This window comes from Stigmatopora argus, chromosome 12 (assembly GCF_051989625.1).
Source record: "Stigmatopora argus isolate UIUO_Sarg chromosome 12, RoL_Sarg_1.0, whole genome shotgun sequence".
NCBI lineage: Eukaryota > Metazoa > Chordata > Actinopteri > Syngnathiformes > Syngnathidae > Stigmatopora > Stigmatopora argus.
In genome coordinates, this window is record NC_135398.1 from 5,675,200 (window position 1) to 5,693,721 (window position 18,522).

The 18,522-nt window shown below is 39.6% G+C and overlaps 1 protein-coding gene across 2 annotated transcripts in view; it reads left to right on the plus strand.

Moving 5' to 3' along the window:
- LOC144085301 (ephrin type-B receptor 1-B) overlaps positions 1–18,522 on the plus strand; it is a 118,530-nt gene that overhangs the window by 11,523 nt on the left and 88,485 nt on the right. For both annotated transcript variants that reach the window (XM_077614418.1, XM_077614419.1), the window contains exon 2: positions 16,198–16,262. In XM_077614418.1, the coding sequence (XP_077470544.1) occupies positions 16,198–16,262 (65 nt within the window). The remainder of the gene's footprint in view (positions 1–16,197; positions 16,263–18,522) is intronic.

Here is an 18,522-nt window from a genome sequence, read left to right on the forward strand (position 1 = left end):
CTAGATCAAAGAAAGGGTCCCCAAGTGGCTGAGACTTTATTAAAGAGAAGTTAATGAGTTCTCCCATCCGCCTTGTCTCATATTTTTTCCTCTCGCCCATTTATTTGGAGCTATTGCAGCTACATGCACTCTCTAATATTCCATGCTCCTCTGCACTCTTCCTGAAAGCAATTCTTCCTCATAAAATTTGTCCGTCAAGTAAATATGCTATCGCTTCGGAGGTGGAAATGTATTGGATTGGATTGGATAACTTTATTGGCTCAATCAATATCTTTTGGGTCTTTCCCAAACCTTTTGGGTGGTCTTTTTCCTCCAAACACAAAGAAATGGCAATGTACTTCGGTCTGCAAGCTGAATTCTTCATGCTAATTCAAGCACGTCCAACCGACTGATGTTGCTCACAGATGTTTTGCATGGTTCTCAAAATTCCCAAGTAGCAATCCTTTACATTTTTATTCCTCTACTCTTTTGGGCTGGATTTACGTGCATTCAATGTCTAAGAGCTCAATTATAATATTGTGTGTTCAACAAATTTTGTCCTTGGCTTTTCCATCTAATTTATATTCAAGCGACACAACATCGCTGCTTTTACACCCCCCCCCCCCCCAAAAAAAACAGCCAGACTCTGTAAGACTTTATACATCTAATTTACATTAGATTTTCATCCACTAAAGCTTTGAGACATGCCATTTTCCGTTTTTTTTCAGTCCACTACTACCTAATTGTGTCTTTTAAAAGAAAAGAAAACTAAATAGTCTAATTAATCAAGCCATGTGCATGTTAATAGGGCCAAAATGTACTGTGTGATAGGGACTGATTTTATATCCTCAAATGTGTATCTTCCCTTTGACATACTAATTATGCTACATGTTGTCTTGGTTAGGCTGAGTTTTGATTTCAAGCACAGTCTGTAATGTTTGATCAAGATTGCTTAGTCTGCTGTTGAACTCAGCTGCTCAGTCAGCCTGTGTCTATGTTCTGCAAAATAATTATTTTGAACACTGCCTTTGTACGTGTCTGCCTGCACTTAAATAGCACAAATAAGGAGAGGGAAGACAATAATGAAGGCATGAAAAAAATCAAAAAAATCATGTCAAGCGACATGCAGGTCATCTTTTTCCAACATAGGCAATACCAGGACCCTTTTTCATCCGGTTAAACTGCTGTGTCAAAGTCATGGCCACTTGAGAAACTGTACATTGTAAGCAGCTATGGTATAATTGCTCAGTCATTGCCAGAAATGAACCAAGTGACTCACTATTTTGCCAGTATGCCTCTTGAAACAGGAATTCCCTATATATTTATTTTGCTTTCCAACCCTGGCTACATTTATTTCAGCCACACATGAACTAGTGTAGTGGCATCACTTTGTTCTTGTCCCACAATGGGATTTTGAACCCCGTGTATTACATGTCATCCAAGTCTCTTCCTGTCTTCATAGAGGGGGGCTTTCTCTTCTCTCACCCCCATTGAGTCTAGCCATCTGGGCTTTTGATCTGATGGAAATACTCTGACAGGCCTATTTGAAAGACCAAATGATGAGAGATGACAATGTATTGCAGCAAATCCGTAGGAGGGATGTGGAACAGGCACTTGCAGCAGTTGGGTATAGTCTTTCGGAGAAAGGCCGGCAGGTGGGTGTGTTTGGTTGGGGTAGCCTATATCTGAGAAGTCTGGTGTGAGTGACACGCGAAGCTGTTCGTTGGATCTTCTTTGGACATGTCTTTGGCAGGAAACCAAATTAACTGATTTACACCAGTCTTCAATCGTCGTGGCACTCTCGTAACTGTGGCCATGGAACCTGTGATGGGATGTCTCGGGCCAAATCCCAGAAGCATCGAGTTTCTCCAGCCAAGCATGACTGGCTTTATGTGGTGGCTCTGTCCTGCCGTGGTCGTTGCTGGCCTTTCAGCAAAGGACTCAAATTCAACTTTCGCTTGTATTCAAGTCTTTGGAAGACAATCTTTGCAACGTGGTGCTGCTAGTGACGGCCACAATGGATTTGGCAGATTGGACCATCAAGTCTCGCTTTGCCTTTTCAATCCCAGTTCAGCGTGTGGTGACATTGTGTGTGTGTGTGTGTTTGTGTTGGTGCGCTTGTGTGCCTGTGAGTGCTGTTGCACTGATTTAATGGGGCTGGTAAATGACATGGTGGATTGAATGGTATTAAAACATACAACAAGAAAGATATTTTTATTAGAAATAAAATTGTATTACTTATTAGATGACCTACAGCAGATATTTGTATTCTGAAAGGATCTAACAGAATCTGTGCGTGGGAGAGTGTGGAGGGGGTAAAGAGAAAAAGCAAGATATAGAGAGACGGTCCCAGATTGGTAATTTAAAAGGGATTAGACGAACTGCTGATGGAATGGTCATGGTAAATTATACAATAATTACGTTGAAACACTGTCACACACATCCCCTGCCTATCTATACATATAAGATGTGCAGCGACTACGTACGCTGCCTACATGCTTCATATTATAACAAATAATGTCGGCGTGTAATGGTCAAAGCTCGACAAAAGTGTACAAGGTGTGCTACCCGCCTCTAATCTGCTCATTCCGATTGGCATGGTAGAGATTAGTAATTGAAAAGAGGATCTTGCATAAAGGGCAAGGAAAGCTTGACAGGATTCTACAATGGGGGATTCAGGGGAGCAGTTCTTAGTATAAAGTTAAATCCAGTTTTTGATGAGTAGATTAGGCACTATCCTCTTATCTTTTTTAACTTCTGAAGCTCTCTCAGGTGTCGGAGTTTGACGGATAAAGAAGATAAAACTTTGTTTTAAAGTTATGACAACAGTGAAATAGGTCTTCAAAGGTTTTTTTTGCACCCCAACGCAACAATCTGTGCATATAAAATATTTACATTTCTCATTTTATAATTAGAAACCAATAATTTTTTTGGTTCAAATATATGCATAAGTATTTCACTAAGTAATTCTTTTTCTTTAGCATTGCTTTGATACTTAATCGTCATATGTAGCTCAGTACTTGGTGTTGCTATTTTTTTCCTGTATTGCAGGGAAACCTATGCATGAGTAATTTGAGTTTCATGTGCGAAAAACCATGAGCTACCAAGAATTGGACAACTTCACTGTTGTGGCATTGATGCTTGTTTTGACATAAATTGTATCGTTATGACCAGCCACTGTAGGTTTTGCAGATCCTTTTTTATCGCAGTCACAATCTATCGGCTAAACTTTGCATCATATTTTCCGCAATGCTAACGGAACATAATCTTTGCTTTCGGAACCTCTGCTCTCTCTCTCTCCTCTGCATCTAGAATATTTTATTTATAAACTGCTACTCACAGCAAAATTGGAAGATGCGGTTGTAAAATACCAGGAGCAATCTTGTGGCATTTTTATTGGAACAATTACGAACCATTCAATCAATCAGGAAGTGTATTAACCATAATGTGTTTTGATGTTACTGTACTTTTTGTAACATGATCCATATTGAGTTTTCGCTGAGTTTTGTTATCTAATTCAATCCACTGCGATATAATAATGACATTTTTTGCGATATCGTCCGATATTATTCTCGCCCATTAGTGTTTATATCAAATATTAGCCTCATATGTGCCATTAATCCAACCTAATTGCCCCCCCAAGAAAATCTAACACTTTTTGTAATGTTTTTGAATAATGAATGAAACATGTTAGATTACATAACTTTTTTCATCCCGTATTCGGGAAATATAAAGAATTGGATGCGTGCATCATGAATAATGAATTGAAGGTCCTTCTGGTATGCGCCTTTTGTTCAAAGGTATGTCTAAAGAGTTTTAACACTGCCTCATAGATACTCTTTATTAGCCCATCCATGGCATTTATCATTATGAATAAGCATTAGAGTGTTATAATGTGTGGTTATAAAAAAAATATATGTGGCTTTAATTAAATTGACACTTAACTTCATTAGTTCATCGAGAACCCGATGAAAATCTTTTACAATTTGGGCAGTTGACGAGCAGATGAGCAAGAAAGCTGACCTGGGTAAGTAACACCGTGGTGAGGGTAGATGGGGGAGAGAAGAAGAGGACTGAGCCCTGTGGGGGGAAAAGGGGAAAAAAACTCCAATAGCGTTTTCCTGTTCCACTCTTGTTCAGCCCTATCTTGCCTTTCCGTGTTATTCAAGCGGCACAATGAAGTACAAAGCTACCATGGTCACTATTCCCACTTTGCCCTTCCATCATTCCTGTACCTCCTCTGTTGTTTCCCATTCAAAAGGAGGACCGTTGGCAGAGCAGATCTAAGGCCCGCAGAACGGGAATGTTCATTGACCCTCGACCATTGCAGGAAATGTTATCTATTGTATTCATGCAGGGGGAAGCAAACTAGCTAAAACCTTCAACACAAAGGCCAATATCTTATCATCACTGTTGCCAAACATTTTATGTCACATTTTATTTATACCTCACAATACTTCATCAGCTTTGCGTGAATTCTGAATTCATTTTCTTAACCATGAAACCTAAGGTATTGAGTTAAGTGAGTGATGTAGGTGGTTATGTAGACTAGTTGATGCTTATTCATCTAATTTTAAGTGGTGCAGTGAAACTAAATACTCCGTATTTAGTGCTGAATTGTGCACCAATATGACTATAGATTCTCTCTTATTGATTTTAGACAATCTTTAATGACTGTATGGTTCTTTTATGTATTCAACTCCGCTTAGAAAAAATGTTACATTGCAGATGCGTTTGATCAAATAATATAACTCATTTATAGTATAAATATAATGGGTTGTTAAAATATATGTAACATCCAGTGTAGAAACTGAGGCCTGAAGCCTGACTGTTTTAGAGTGCCTTGTTGTGTTGTGAAAAGTCCTGCGATAACCCGCTGGGATATCTTGGCAGCTCAAACTTGAAAGTTATGTGTCGGAAAAAGGGAGATGGAAAAGTATCTCTATTTTCTAGACTTGTCGTCATAGTTGATTGACAGTTAACAGTTGGCAGTCACTAAATAAAATCAATGGTTCATTTTCTGCTCTATCCATCTCTAGTAGATACTTGGCATTTCATGCAATTCTCCCCAAAATTGCATATGCCTACCCTTGTTTAAGTGAGAACTGAGCCAGTTAATGGTTATATTTTACAAAACAGGCTCATTACATCTAATTTGCTAAGCAAACTTTACTCTGGTGAATGTAACACAGACTTGGGCAGAAACGGCACAGAATGGGACAATTCAATTTTACACATAAGGTATGGGTGGATGTGGCAGCTTGGGGGGTGTTGGTGCTCAGACACCTCCGCCCTGTGACCACATCCTGGGGCGAAGAGGTCAGGTTAAGTGCTGCCGAGGTGTAGCGGGCCTGTTCTTCCTCTCTCTTGGCACCCTGCCCATAACAACAGTGGCTCCCTTCAAAAAGCCACTAATGCTGAGGCTCGTACATGACAGTGTTCTGACAATGACTCACTATCCTGCCAGCCGAGGCCCCTCATCTCCATGCCGGCTTCCCGCAAAAACAGATCCTCGGCCAGACCAAAGGTTAATCTAGCAGTCAGGCTCTGCTGCCGACTGCCTCCTTTGCTATGTGTGACTGAGAATAGGCTGGGAGGAATTAGCACTTCCTCCTCGGGGAGTGTTGACAGAAGTGTGTGTACCTCAAATAGCTGGGGTTTGTCTATGTTTGATGATAATAGGGCGTAAGGACACCGTTGTGTTTTTGTGTTCACAATCCATTATCTACAAGGAAGAATTGCACAAGATAAAGGTTGTTTGGCGCATTTCCGAGATGCAAGAAAAATAGCGTCAGCCAGTGTAAACAACTCTGTGGGCTCGGCGTGCTTTCTGCTTTTGTTTGGTACATCAATTGTGCTGTCAACGTGGCACTTTTACAGGGCATCAATACATATGTCTGCATTGTGACACAGAAAGAATGCATATAAAAGGATCCAGCAGCATGTGTGTTTCTTGGAAACAGCCACATACCCCCCCCCCCCCCCCCCCCCCAATGTGAGCATTTGTGTATAGTTATGTGTTTCAACAATGGACTCCGGCAGCGAAGGTCAGTTTGGTTGAGTGACCTCTTGAGGAGAGAGTACTTAAACTTGCCTGTCTACCACTGTGCAACCATGTCCAAACAAATCAACTGCAGTCAACACATTATGTACCCTATCTTCATACCTTACACATGCCTTGAAAAATATCTTTAATAATTGTTTATACTATACCCTTGACATAAAAAAATGTTTTGATTTCTAATTGGTTTTGGGTTACTGTTTTTTTGGACCTGGTTTTCTCATATTTGATGTTTAGATTGAGACAGGATTTTTTATTTCAGTAAACAAAACTATTCACATGAATCGTTTAAGGAAAGTGGGTATTTTGATAACACTGCAAAGGTGAACACAATCTGTGATATGAATCTTAGCCTAGACCAGCCTGCTATTGTACGCACTGCCATGCTATGCATTTTTGTGAAGCCTGGTCCCTTACCTTTTTCTTCATTCTCCCTCTTGTGTATACCAGCATTTGTTTTAGTTTGTCAGGATCATTATGAGCTGTCAGGGGACACCCAAGCTAACACCTAAAGTAAACCTAAAAATAGATGCATAGGGGAGTCATTTTAAACGCCATCTATGTTAATACAGCACACGAAAAGATAATTAACATTTTATAAAACAGGAGAGACATGTTTGTTTAAAACACACGTGTTATATTGCATGCCAAGCTCAAGACAATTAGACTCGATTCATAGGGACTTGAACTCGAGTCGAGTCGCAAATTAGATGTTTTTGCAAAGCCATAAAAAACTAATGAAACTGGCCCCTAGAACCTTGCCTTAAGACGACACCACAGCATAACTCAACATTCGTAAGAGCTACATTGTGGAAAGTGTCAGTAGGGAAACATAACTTACAACTCAAAACATAAATTTTAACTAATAAGAAGAAACTTTCCCTAAGCCAGAGTTTCGTCGACAGATGACGTTAATTGTGGCAAGCTTAAACGGCCACATCTAAGAAAAAAAATATATTGGCACAAATATATTGGTTGTCTTTGTTTATATTGCAATGTTTGCTTTAAGCTTTTGGCTTTTAGACACTACCCATGCAAGCTTATACCTTTACCTTCACAGCATAAAAATGTGAATTTGTTTCCAGCTGCCATTTCATTTTTCATCTGCACCAAGAAGTGGTGTTCTGTACAAATGTCTGCATGCCACTTTTCTCTAACTATTCACACCAACCGGTAAATGCCCCCAAGCCCCTGGACAGACAACTACTTCCTTTCTAATGCCCCGAAAGCAAAAGGAGAAATAATTTAGTTTTTCAGATGCACGCACGCACTGTCTTGTGTTTACATTTGCAGAAGTGTGTCGAGCTGGTGTGCAATAGCGTATTAAAAGCAAGTCGGCGGCGCTACATGCTTAACGAGGCGTCTCAGCTCTTAAGCTGCGGCATTGTCGAGCACGGCACTTTGTCTCCTGAAAGGGCGTCTCGCATCACATCAACAAACCACCTCAAGTGCATTGGCTGGCGAGTAAAAGCCCTGCATGGACATTTTCAACTTATTTCGTTATGCCGTACTATTTTGAACATGGAGCATGACCTTGTCACTTTTCTGAACCTCACCCATTAATGCACCCATAATAGCACAGGCCTTGGCTGTTACCTTAAAACAGCCAAAGCTTCTTTTGACAGCTGCAGTAGCTGATGGTTGTTTCTGGCCTCCAAGTAGTGTCAGTGGAGCATTGTGACATTTTGGGCCAAAAGCTCTAACCACCAGGCAACCTGAATGCCAAATCCTATAATGTCAACTGTAAAGTGCATCTGCTTGTGTGTGTGTGTGTGTGTTTGCGTGGGAGTGTGACACAAGATCAAAACTACCCACACTATCCCTGTGGCAAAACGGACTGTTTGTGTGTGCGAGTGTGCAAGCGTGTGTAATGACATTTACCCTCCCAGAAGAGTTGCGCTGAGGGATGGCTTTGCATTCAAAATTGCCTGCGGAAAAATGAGCGACAGTAGCCATTTCAGGAATTATTAAATGCAAAAATAAAAGTAGATTGTGGGCAGGTCAGTGTTTGAAATTAGACAAGAACATCAAATGGCAGAACATCAAATGCAAAACTCTCAGTGGAGCTGAAAGAATCAGCCTTTGTATGCAATTCCCAGAAAACACATGAAAAGGGCATTAACTTTTTTTTCAAAGGCAGCATAATGAATCCAGTCATAAAATGCTTTCTTCACCCTATGTCTCCAAAGATAGACGTTGTTTCTTTCCTCCTCCTCATTCCCTTGTTTTTATCCCACCATTGATTCCTATCAGGCAATAACCCCACGTCAAAATGTCAGAAGACTCAATTCAACCTTTTTCCTCTTACTGTATGATACATACTTGAGCAAAGCCCTGAAGGGGAAACAAAGCCTATCTCCAAAAATAAAGATGTTTCCTAGGATTTCACCAAATACTAGACAGTAAGGTTAGTGTTTCATTTTTTATAGAGTATTTTCTAGTAGCCAGTGGTTGTGTGTTTTGATTGATGGATATAGAAAAGGGTGACTATGATAAGAGATGCATGCAGTCGTCTTGACAATGTCTCGGCCCTCCTCCTGGGATATATTTCCTTTTTATTTTCCCTTTTGCAAATCCTGTGAAGCCACACTAACAAGATCCCAGATGAACATCTCAGTCTCGGTTTACGAGAGGGAGATTATCCTGTGCCTTTCAGTCTAGCCTTGCCGAGTTCTCTCCCAAAGCATGTGCCTGGGGAGACCCAAACCTAGGCCTCAATTACCTGGATGGATTTCACTACAATGGTCAAGGGACATCACAGCTAAATTGAATAACACTCATAAGAGTCTCCAAATGGCTGTGGCCTCTCACTACAGAGAATCCTTACTGATTCTCTCACACCTCTATATGACTGTTAAACCATGGTCAATGTGCTGCCAGTTTCTTTTTTCATTTTTCCCTGTCGTCATGGTTGAGGATGGTAATTTGACATTTGTTGAAACTTAGCTCCGGTAAGTCCAAGGAAACTGTATAGTTACGAGTTCAGCTTAAATACAACCACATTTGAATTCTAGCTAAAAGGTGTTGAGTTTTAAAGTGCAGATCATGTTCCTATTCATTGATATTGTTGCATTGCTTGGACAGTAACCAGCTAAATTTCAGTGTCAGTGCTGTCCAGATGGAGTTGCACATTAGAGCAGCTGGCCTCCATAGAGTAAAGAGAATGCTGTTAGCATGCATATACCGTATTGAGTATTTATACGCTCCTGTGAACGTTTGCATTGCAGGACTTGCTTTCATGCCTTTTACGTACCTCATATTTTTCTGCTTGCATGGCGCTCATTTTTTTTTTTATTCATGAATATTTCAAATGCCTCTGAAGAACAGAATGTGTCATTGTACATTGAAGCTGGAGACAAATGAAAACTGTGTTGAGAGGATCGACAATTTGATTTAACAGAGGTGTTGCTTCAATCATAGTGTCTCTCTAGTGATAACTTGCATGTCGTTGCTGCACAATGGCAATGCCATCAATCTGTGATATGACATTTTTAATATTGTAAGGTTGATGGATTTTTTTCTCTGTGTTCTGTCAACAAAAAATGGATAAAATGCTAATGAAACCTGTTTCATTGCATTGTGAATCTCCATTGGCGACCACAGAGGCCTTGATGTAATTTTCGTAAATTAAGTGCCAACAAAAGTAAGAAGTATTCAAATGTAACCAAGCAAGGGGAACGTGAACCAATATACTTTGTGTTCCAGTCTTTTAAATCGAACAGTTAGTATAGAGTGCACTGAAAAATGTGTTAACGACTAACCATACTGTCCTAATTAAAGTGGAAGACTGCAGGCTAGATCATTGAGTGACAGCATTCTGAGCAATCAGCAGTATTTTTTGCCATTCTTCCAAGCCAATGACTATTTAATTCACCCTAGACAGCCTATTAACTATAGTTTATACTGCTAAATGGCAAATTCACAGAATCCCTAATGCCGCTGAAACAAGGCTCATCAATGTTAGTCCCTCTTGTCTTTAGGCCATTAGATGAGCTGATAGGCCAACTTTAAGATGGTAGGAGTTTAGAAAATGTGAATATTTCAAGAGTTGACTTATCCATTCTGAATGTTTCGCTTGTGGAAATGGTTAAACCACAACACCATTTCCATTGTGGTCATTGGGACATCTTGTTCCATTTCCCCAGTTGGGTGGGAACATTCTTCGCATAGGCATTCTACTGTAAAGTAATATTAATCGGTTCCTTGTGTTTTAGATCAATTCACAGACTTGTAGGCATTGAGGGAAATTTTGTTTTGTGTTGTATTAAAGAGATCACATTACTGTTCAGGTTTTTTTTGGGGGGGGGAGTTGGCAAACTGGCAAGCACAGCAGTGGCAACGCGACTAATGTGACTGGGTGGGTGTGTTTGGATGACTAGGAACGCAGCCAAAGTGATGTCCCCCGGCCTGTGAGCCATGATGGGGGAGGAGTCTCCGTCTCACTAACAATCATTTTGTGAGGTGAGCTCCCCATTAGGAGTTGTAATTGCGTCGTTTTAGAGAAGCAAAATGCCAGGTTTCTTCAAAGCAGACAGGCGAGTCAAGCAGTAATGGCAATTTATGATTTTTGGAGCAAGTGAGTGACTTTTTTCTGATGTATTCCTGTGGGGACACTCATTATTGTGAGGTTTAATATTGGATTCATCAGCAATCTTTGGTGTGTTGGCTTGTCAATAAAACTTCTGTGCCTGCACAGAAAAAGGTTAAATTATTTCTATACCAATTCAGTTCATCTATTTGGTTTTATATTTGACAGAAATTGAAATGTTATGACATCCCCCCGCCCCCCCCCCCCCCCCCCCCCCCCAATTAACACTGGATTCTTTTCAGTGGTAATTTTGCAATGTGGCAAAAACTACAGCCGTGCTGCATTTCTAACACATTTGATAGCTGAACAAAATGTCATGATCATATCATAATCATATATATCTTTTTTTTATTCAATTGATGCCATGTGAAAAGGCTTCAGATTCCTAGTGACAAAAGGAAGAGGTATTGATAGAAAATAAATAAATAATCGAAGCGTGAAGGCAAAAAAAGAAAAAGCAATTCAGGTGAAATGTGATAAAACTGAGTGTCCGATGAATGAAATCGAGGAAACGGGCTTTGAACAAAAGAATAAAAGAGACACTGGGATTAGTTAAAGAGAGAGTAAGAGGATCTCGGATGAGTAAAAAAAGCGTCAGAGAAGGTTGACAGTGTGAAGGTAAAGGGGGCGCCAGAGGGGTGAGTGTTGGGAATATGATGAATTAAAGATGACAGTATCCAGCAGCCTGCTTTCTAAAGATCACTCCTTCTACTAATGTAATGTTAATGAATGCAAATGATGTGCTGTACTGCACGCCCCTGACCAAGCTGCATAGTTTTAAAAAAAAAATGACATGATGCTGTTGTGGTCGTGTCCTGTTTTGCTGTCAGAAGTCTATGAGTGACTGACCGCAACTAAATTAAAAAGCTGAGCTTGGTCGCTATGCCAGCCATGCAGCAAAACAATTGTCATCTGAGTCCACAGCTGTTGTTACTCTTACAAGTAAGAACATTAAACACATCGTTATGAACTGTGCCTTTTGAAAACGGCAAGCAATTCCCTGTTTACTCTTAAACCTTTTTTTTGTCTCGGGTAAAGTAAAACGGAATTTCAAAGGTTTTTATCACTCCTATCAGCTAAAGATGATATGATATATAATTTATTTGTTGATTATGTTTCATTTTTAGTCTTGACATTTTAGCAAAACAAAGGAGTGGCAAAAGTATAAAAAAATCCATAAGAATATAGTCCATGTATATTGCTTTTTGAAATTCTGTATCAATATTGCTCCATGGCAATGGAGCATATCGCAATATTGATTGTACCACGTCTCGCTTGGGCACGAAACTATTTGTTAGCTTTGAGGACATTGTTTGCACACATCTGTGACATCTTCTAAATTACTTTTGCATTCATCGACACCAAACCAAATTGTTCACAATAATAGAGTAACATTATAAGGTGGAATTCTTAAGGGCTCCACTGAAGGAATCTGATCTTGGTATGATAGATTTACTTACTAAGTTGAACAGTTCCTGCCTTTCTTGCATGCACAGTATGATACTTTTCCGAACGTCTGTCCGTCTCTTGGCACTTCCCTGCTTCTGCCTTTCTCATCTTTATATCATTTATTGCCTTTCTGTTCTTGTCTCCAGTTTTTCCACCTCCTAAAAAGTATCATTTTCGCTTTTACCGGAGCCAGTGAGCCCAGAGCTGCTATAGTACATGTGTGCCATCACTTTCTGTCTCAGAGGACGGCAGATTGGTTTTTGCTCAATTTTCAAATCAGCCACATTGTCATCGTCGTCTTCAGAGAGATGTGAAAGTAACATTTTTTTGTGACGTATTTCTCTTGCCTGTCTTGAATCTTCCCTTTTAAATCTTTCAAAATGGGTGACACAGTGTGGCAGGTAATTGCTTGCTCCATGTCTATTCATCCCATCACTCCTTGTAGTTTTTTTTAACAACAAATCAGCTCCCAACTATGATACTATGATCATACACTGAATATAAAGAGAATCACTTTGCTTTTGATGGTAGATGGTATTATCACCAACTATTACTGACTGAATAGATTTGTAAATTAGTTCACTCTCAAGAAGCTATTAAGAATCAACAGATTAGCTAATTTGAAACGGTTAAATTTTTCTTCTATGTAAGGCACCTTTTAAATTATTTAGTAAATACTGTCAGGAAATCTCCTTTAAAAAAATCATAAATCTCCTTGAGTGGTGGGCTGATTTGTTTGGGGAGATGCAGCAGCTTTCAGTCTTTCACATTTGCCACTTTGTTTTCAGTTTGGTATTAAGATGCTAGGCTCAGCACGATCAACCACAGTGGGGTGTCATCATTAAGTGCTCATTTCAGCCCAGCTAAATTCTCCTCTTGGATTTTTCACTGTTCTCTTAATCTCTTACCCTGCATTTGTCTTCCCATCTTGCTTCCACATCTAAAAAAAAAAGGATGTGTTCGTTCTAAAATTTCCTTCCCTCAAAGCACAAAGATCTCATTTAAGTTTGTTGTGCCAATCATGGTGTAAGGATCCTCCAAGCCTCGCGTTCAGCAGCTGGACATGATTGTCTCATTGAATTTCAAAGTGTGGCAGCATGCTTAAGTGGTGGGAGGGAGTTGTGGTTGTTAGGGTACGTGTTGAAGGATAGATGAATGGAAAAGATCTGCTCTGGGATGAGAAGGAAATCTGTGGAGAATTGTCCACCTTATTGACTGAGGAGCCTTCAGAGAGGCGCTTCAGCACATGTTCTATCGACCGAGACCCATGCAATCATACATCCAGTCCAAAAAGGCTTGAATTACACCGAATTGTAGCCATTCTCATTTGCAAACCATAAATGAATACCTTAGATTAAAGCCCAATGATTGTGGCTCTGTGGGACAATCCATCGCTGCTCTGGTTTTGTAAATGTCTTTGGTTTGAGTTGTTTGCAATATGTAATTGTGTGATGAATCACGTGACTGCTTGCTGACGTGTAATTGTGCAAAGAGAGAGAGCTGCCTTATCGATTCCTACCACAGGGGCCTCATCAATGTTTAATGCAGTCGCTTGCTCCATCATTTCTCCCCCTCTCACTCGACACATGTATAGAAACAGCCCACCTTTTTAGGTATTGATCTATTGAGTCCCTGGTGAAAAATATCAGTGCTGTCTTGGGTTGATATGTTGGGTTCTAGGTCGAGCCTTGATCACGAATGACTTGCTGTTTTTGACAAGAAAAACATCGTATATCCGTCACATGATTTCCAGTAACTGATTGTCTTCAATATCTCTGCAGTATGTCCTGCAGCCTTCTTCAGTAACTCTTTGAATCCATCAAAAGTCTGACTCCTACAAGCTGTTATTTTTCAATAGATTTATAGACTCTACTTGTGAAGTCAGCCTTAAGCTTTCTTTTTTTAATGCCTTTCACACAAGATGAACTTTTTTCACCTGGCTGTTTTGAATTTAATGTCTCACAGCAGAATGCAGATATTCTGGGGCTAGCCTTGGAGCTTGAGAAGGCATGGGGCTGTGTTTTACTTATCTGGGGAATAATGTTAAAAATGCAAGGTAATGTCCTGGCTACTACTCAACTAGGGATGAATGTTTTACTTGATATTTATTATGAACATTTGACAAAATGACAAATTGCATGGTCCCTTCCAAATAATAGAAAATCTTAGGGTCCAATCCTTCCTTCATTCATTTACTGTGCTATGTATCCTCAAGGTTAGCAGGGGTGCTGGAGCCTATCCCAGTTGACTTCAGGCACCAGTCAGATATTAATGATTATGTCAATGCTCAGTAAAAGAATGATATAAAAATTACACTTAACACAAAATGTAGGTTTTAACTGTCATTTAGTCTTTTGCCGTTTCAACGATCCATTTCAACGTACACATTACTTATTTAAAGTCATGGTAACCTGAGCATGAATCCCCTAATGACTTGGTGTCTATAAGAGTAAATAAAATCTATATTCATAAGCTTCTTGCTAATAGCTGACATTGCCCAAACACTTAAGGGCCATTGATAGATGCAAGAGCCTTACCCCGTTACTAATAACCATTTAGCAGACGCAATTTTCTTATTTCACATGGCACAGTTCATCCACCTGTCCAACCTTTTCCATGAGCATTTGACCTCTTTGTCCGCACCTTTACACATCCAAATCATCGCATCCTTTTGCGAACCACTTCTAAAATGAAATGGAGAATGCACAGAAAGAGCCCGTGTGATTTGACTAAATCTCCTATGATTTCCCCAGAGAATGTGTTGGCAGCCCCAGCTATGTTGGCTGGTTTTATGGTCCTCTTCTGCCTCCTCAGCTGACAGCAAGTCTGCGGAAAGGCACGGCTGGGGCTGTTGACACAAGACAAGGCGATGCTCATTTTAAGGAAATTCCTGAATGTCAGCATTGCTGTCATTGAGAATGTAGACCAAAAATGGGTCAATGTGTTTGAGTTAAGTGTATTCATCTTATGTCATGAAATGTCATGACATGACCTAGGCTAATTGGTTTCATATCTATGCATAGTTTCTCCAATAAATTTTACTTTTTGTTTTTTTTCCCCAAACCAAGATTACTTGATGTAATGATGACAGGCTTCAAAAGCTCAATTTGGAACACTTTCCAAATCACTTGAAGTTCAGCATGTCTTAAAAAAGCGACATCTGCGGGGGCACGCTTCCCGAAGCTTAGAAGGTAACAAAAAGGTGGGCACTTAAAGGTTGGAACGTCTCCTTGAATGAGAGCCTGAGAGTCTGCAGCTTGCAATTCATCTCCCTCATCAGCAACACGTGTGGGTGGTGCTAGCCAACTGTTTGCTGTGCTAAATGGATCGTGTCCAAGTCAGCAACACTCTGAAATCTGCAGATGATCAGCATTCAAATACCTTGCTGTGGAAAGGGACGTTAAAAGACTGAAATACTATAAGGATTCCTAAGATAAATAGATGCTTTAGGCCCTAAAAGACAAAGCTCAATTAGAACTGCACAAATCACATTACTTTGGCCCACATGTCCATCATAATAAATGTCTGAGTATCCGATGCAGTGAAGATTTTGAATGACTCTCCTTTTTGGAGCTCATATTGATAAAAGAGCAGACATAAATCAATACCGAGTCAGTAAATGTCTCCTGTCTCCTGTGAAGACTAATTTATCTACTGTGTGTCACAGAGGAAAAGGGAAGCTTTTGATACTTTTGTCCAATTTTCCACTGGTAAAGGTTTCTTTTCTTAAGTTGTATTGTGACTCAGAAAAGACATCCTTCCTTTAATATGAAAGATTAATCCCTTTTATTCTGTCATTTTGAAAGACAATGTGAGCAGAAAAGCCTTTTTGTGGCTTTTAGGGGAATGGGAGAGGTATCTTCCTGTAATTGTGACACAGTGAAGATGGAACAATGATAGTCCTCAAAAAACCTACTATTGTGTACCTACTCTGGTGTGTACAGCCCTATCCTAAGACTTGATTTTTGTCCTCAAACTTACTAAAGGTCTGTAAGGGATCGGTCTGTTCTGTGTTCATGAAAGAATATGATTTTTAGGCCTTGAATGTCATTCATCTCTATAAACTGAAACTTAGAAAATATTGTTTTAATCTAACTACTCCCACCAATTTATCTTTCAGAAACCGTGATGGACACTCGAGTGGCCACTGCTGAACTGGGCTGGACAGCATATCCTAACTCTGGGGTGAGTCAGTTTTGGGTATTCTCAACCCCATTGCTATTTTTTTTTTTTATTATGATACTGTGTTAGAAAACATGAACACAATGCATATATTGATCCTCAGTTAGACAGGGACGTAGACTGGGAAGGCTGGCAAGAGTGAGGCTTCAGACTAGAGCAGTGTCCAGTATAGCTCCTATTACGGGTATTATTTTTGCTGTATTCCACCTCATAATGACTTAATGACATAATGTGTCCCGTGCAAGCCCTGAACAGAATCTAAGTCCCAGTAAATTGGCACTGTAATGATACTGTAATAGCTCATTTAGGTATGGAAGTGGAGGCATTAAGGTGAAAGTCAGTGAGGAGTGCCTAAAAGGTAGAAAACAGCTTTTTTTAGACGATAAGGGAACTATTTTAACTGGCTAATTCCATACATGAGATCTGTGGGAATTAAATGGAAAGTAGCCAGTTGCTCAGAAAATGTCAGGTTTCTTCTATTTTTAAAATACTTATGGCATAATAAGTGTGAGTGCATGATTAAACATTTGCTCATACAGAAAATGTTAAGCTCTGGTACCACATACTTTAATTCAATAAATCTTTGACACTCTTCATAACGCAATATTATTAGTATTGCGTAGCATTTCTGACCTTGAGGCATTTTACAGCAGAATAAAATGAGCATTGTAGCTCTCTCTACACAACTTAATAAAGTGTATCAAATAAGAGCACTGTATAATATAGAGAGTTGTAGACAAACACCCACTGCATGGCTTTGACCACATAACAGAAGAGTACTTCCTATAAACCATATACATTTATGTTATGCATCTTAATGCATGTGTTTGTGTTCACTTAAGTCTGTAATCCACACACACAAGACATCCACTATATTTAATGGACTGATCCCTTCCATAGCGTGTGAAGTGGAAAAGTTTTAGAAGTTCTTGAACTTGTGATGGGATGATAACTAAACAATAAGTTTTGTGACTCAAGGTTCAAGTCTGACAGCAATGGAGAGTGACACCATGCTGTCAAACATTATGTAACATGAGCATACAGTGTATGACTTCACATCATGAGTAAATTGTCACCATGTTTTTTTTAAACCTCGCCTTCCGTATAGAATTTCTAATCTCAAAATACAACACATACTCTTTTGTGGGGGTGCTTTTGTGCGTGTGCACGCGAGAGTGTATGTAGACTGTTTTTAATGATACTTGATCTCACTGTCTATGCAACATTTCCTACCAGAATGGGTAAAGCAGCAACATAGCAAGGTAGGTTTACCCAGTAAGTGGTTGAGTTATTTCCCTTACTGCAGGTCTGTACTCGTCTGAGGGCTTATAACAGACAGAGAGCTTAAAAATGATGCTCAACACAGACGAGAGCCTTTGTGCGCCTGCAGGCCAGCTGAACACGACTGACTCAATGGAAAGATAGCAATGGCGCTGTTATACTATTGTCTGATTCCACTACATTAGCTCTCTGAATTGAATGGAATAGAAATGAAACTGTGAAAGCAAGGCGAACATAAGAAGAAAAAAACGAAATGCTAAAAAGACTATTATAAGGTCTGCATTCAATTAAAGCATGTAAATTGGTGTGATTATTTTCTAAGTTGTTCAAGAAACAGAAGCGATATTACATGTGGTGTAGTGGAACATTTTTGTAAAATGACATACAGGAATTGACCAAAAGTAGTAAATCAGATTTTCCAAAAGATGTCTGGTCCGACTTCAGAGATCGTAATGTATATGCTAAGGGATTTTTATTATATTATTTAAATAATTTATAAAAAAAGATTAAAGACGCCAGAATTTGCCAGATGTTATATTGCACAACCGCCATTATACTCCAGCTACCGTGATGTAAACACATGGATGTCTGTAATATATAAGTGCACATCAGCACAGAGTTACACATTTGGATAGTAGCATCTGCTAGAGTGCTTACGAGGCAAACAGATGCTTCCAGTCAACAACACTACAACCTCTCGTTCCATTATAATGAGCATCCTGGCTTTGTTATATCTTATGATACGCACTTTCTTTTTAGTCAGTATGTACTTTCCCCTCTGTTTATGCCTCCTACTCTTCTCTACTCCTCAACACAACTATATGAATAAAATATTTAGCCCCAAATGGCCTTCAGTGTTCCAACAATCTGCAAGAACAGAGGAGAAAGCCAATGGCACTTGGTATAGTCTCTTTAAAACCCCTTTCATACACTTTCAGAGTCAGTGTAGCAGTTTATTATTAATGGCATTTCTTCGAGGTAA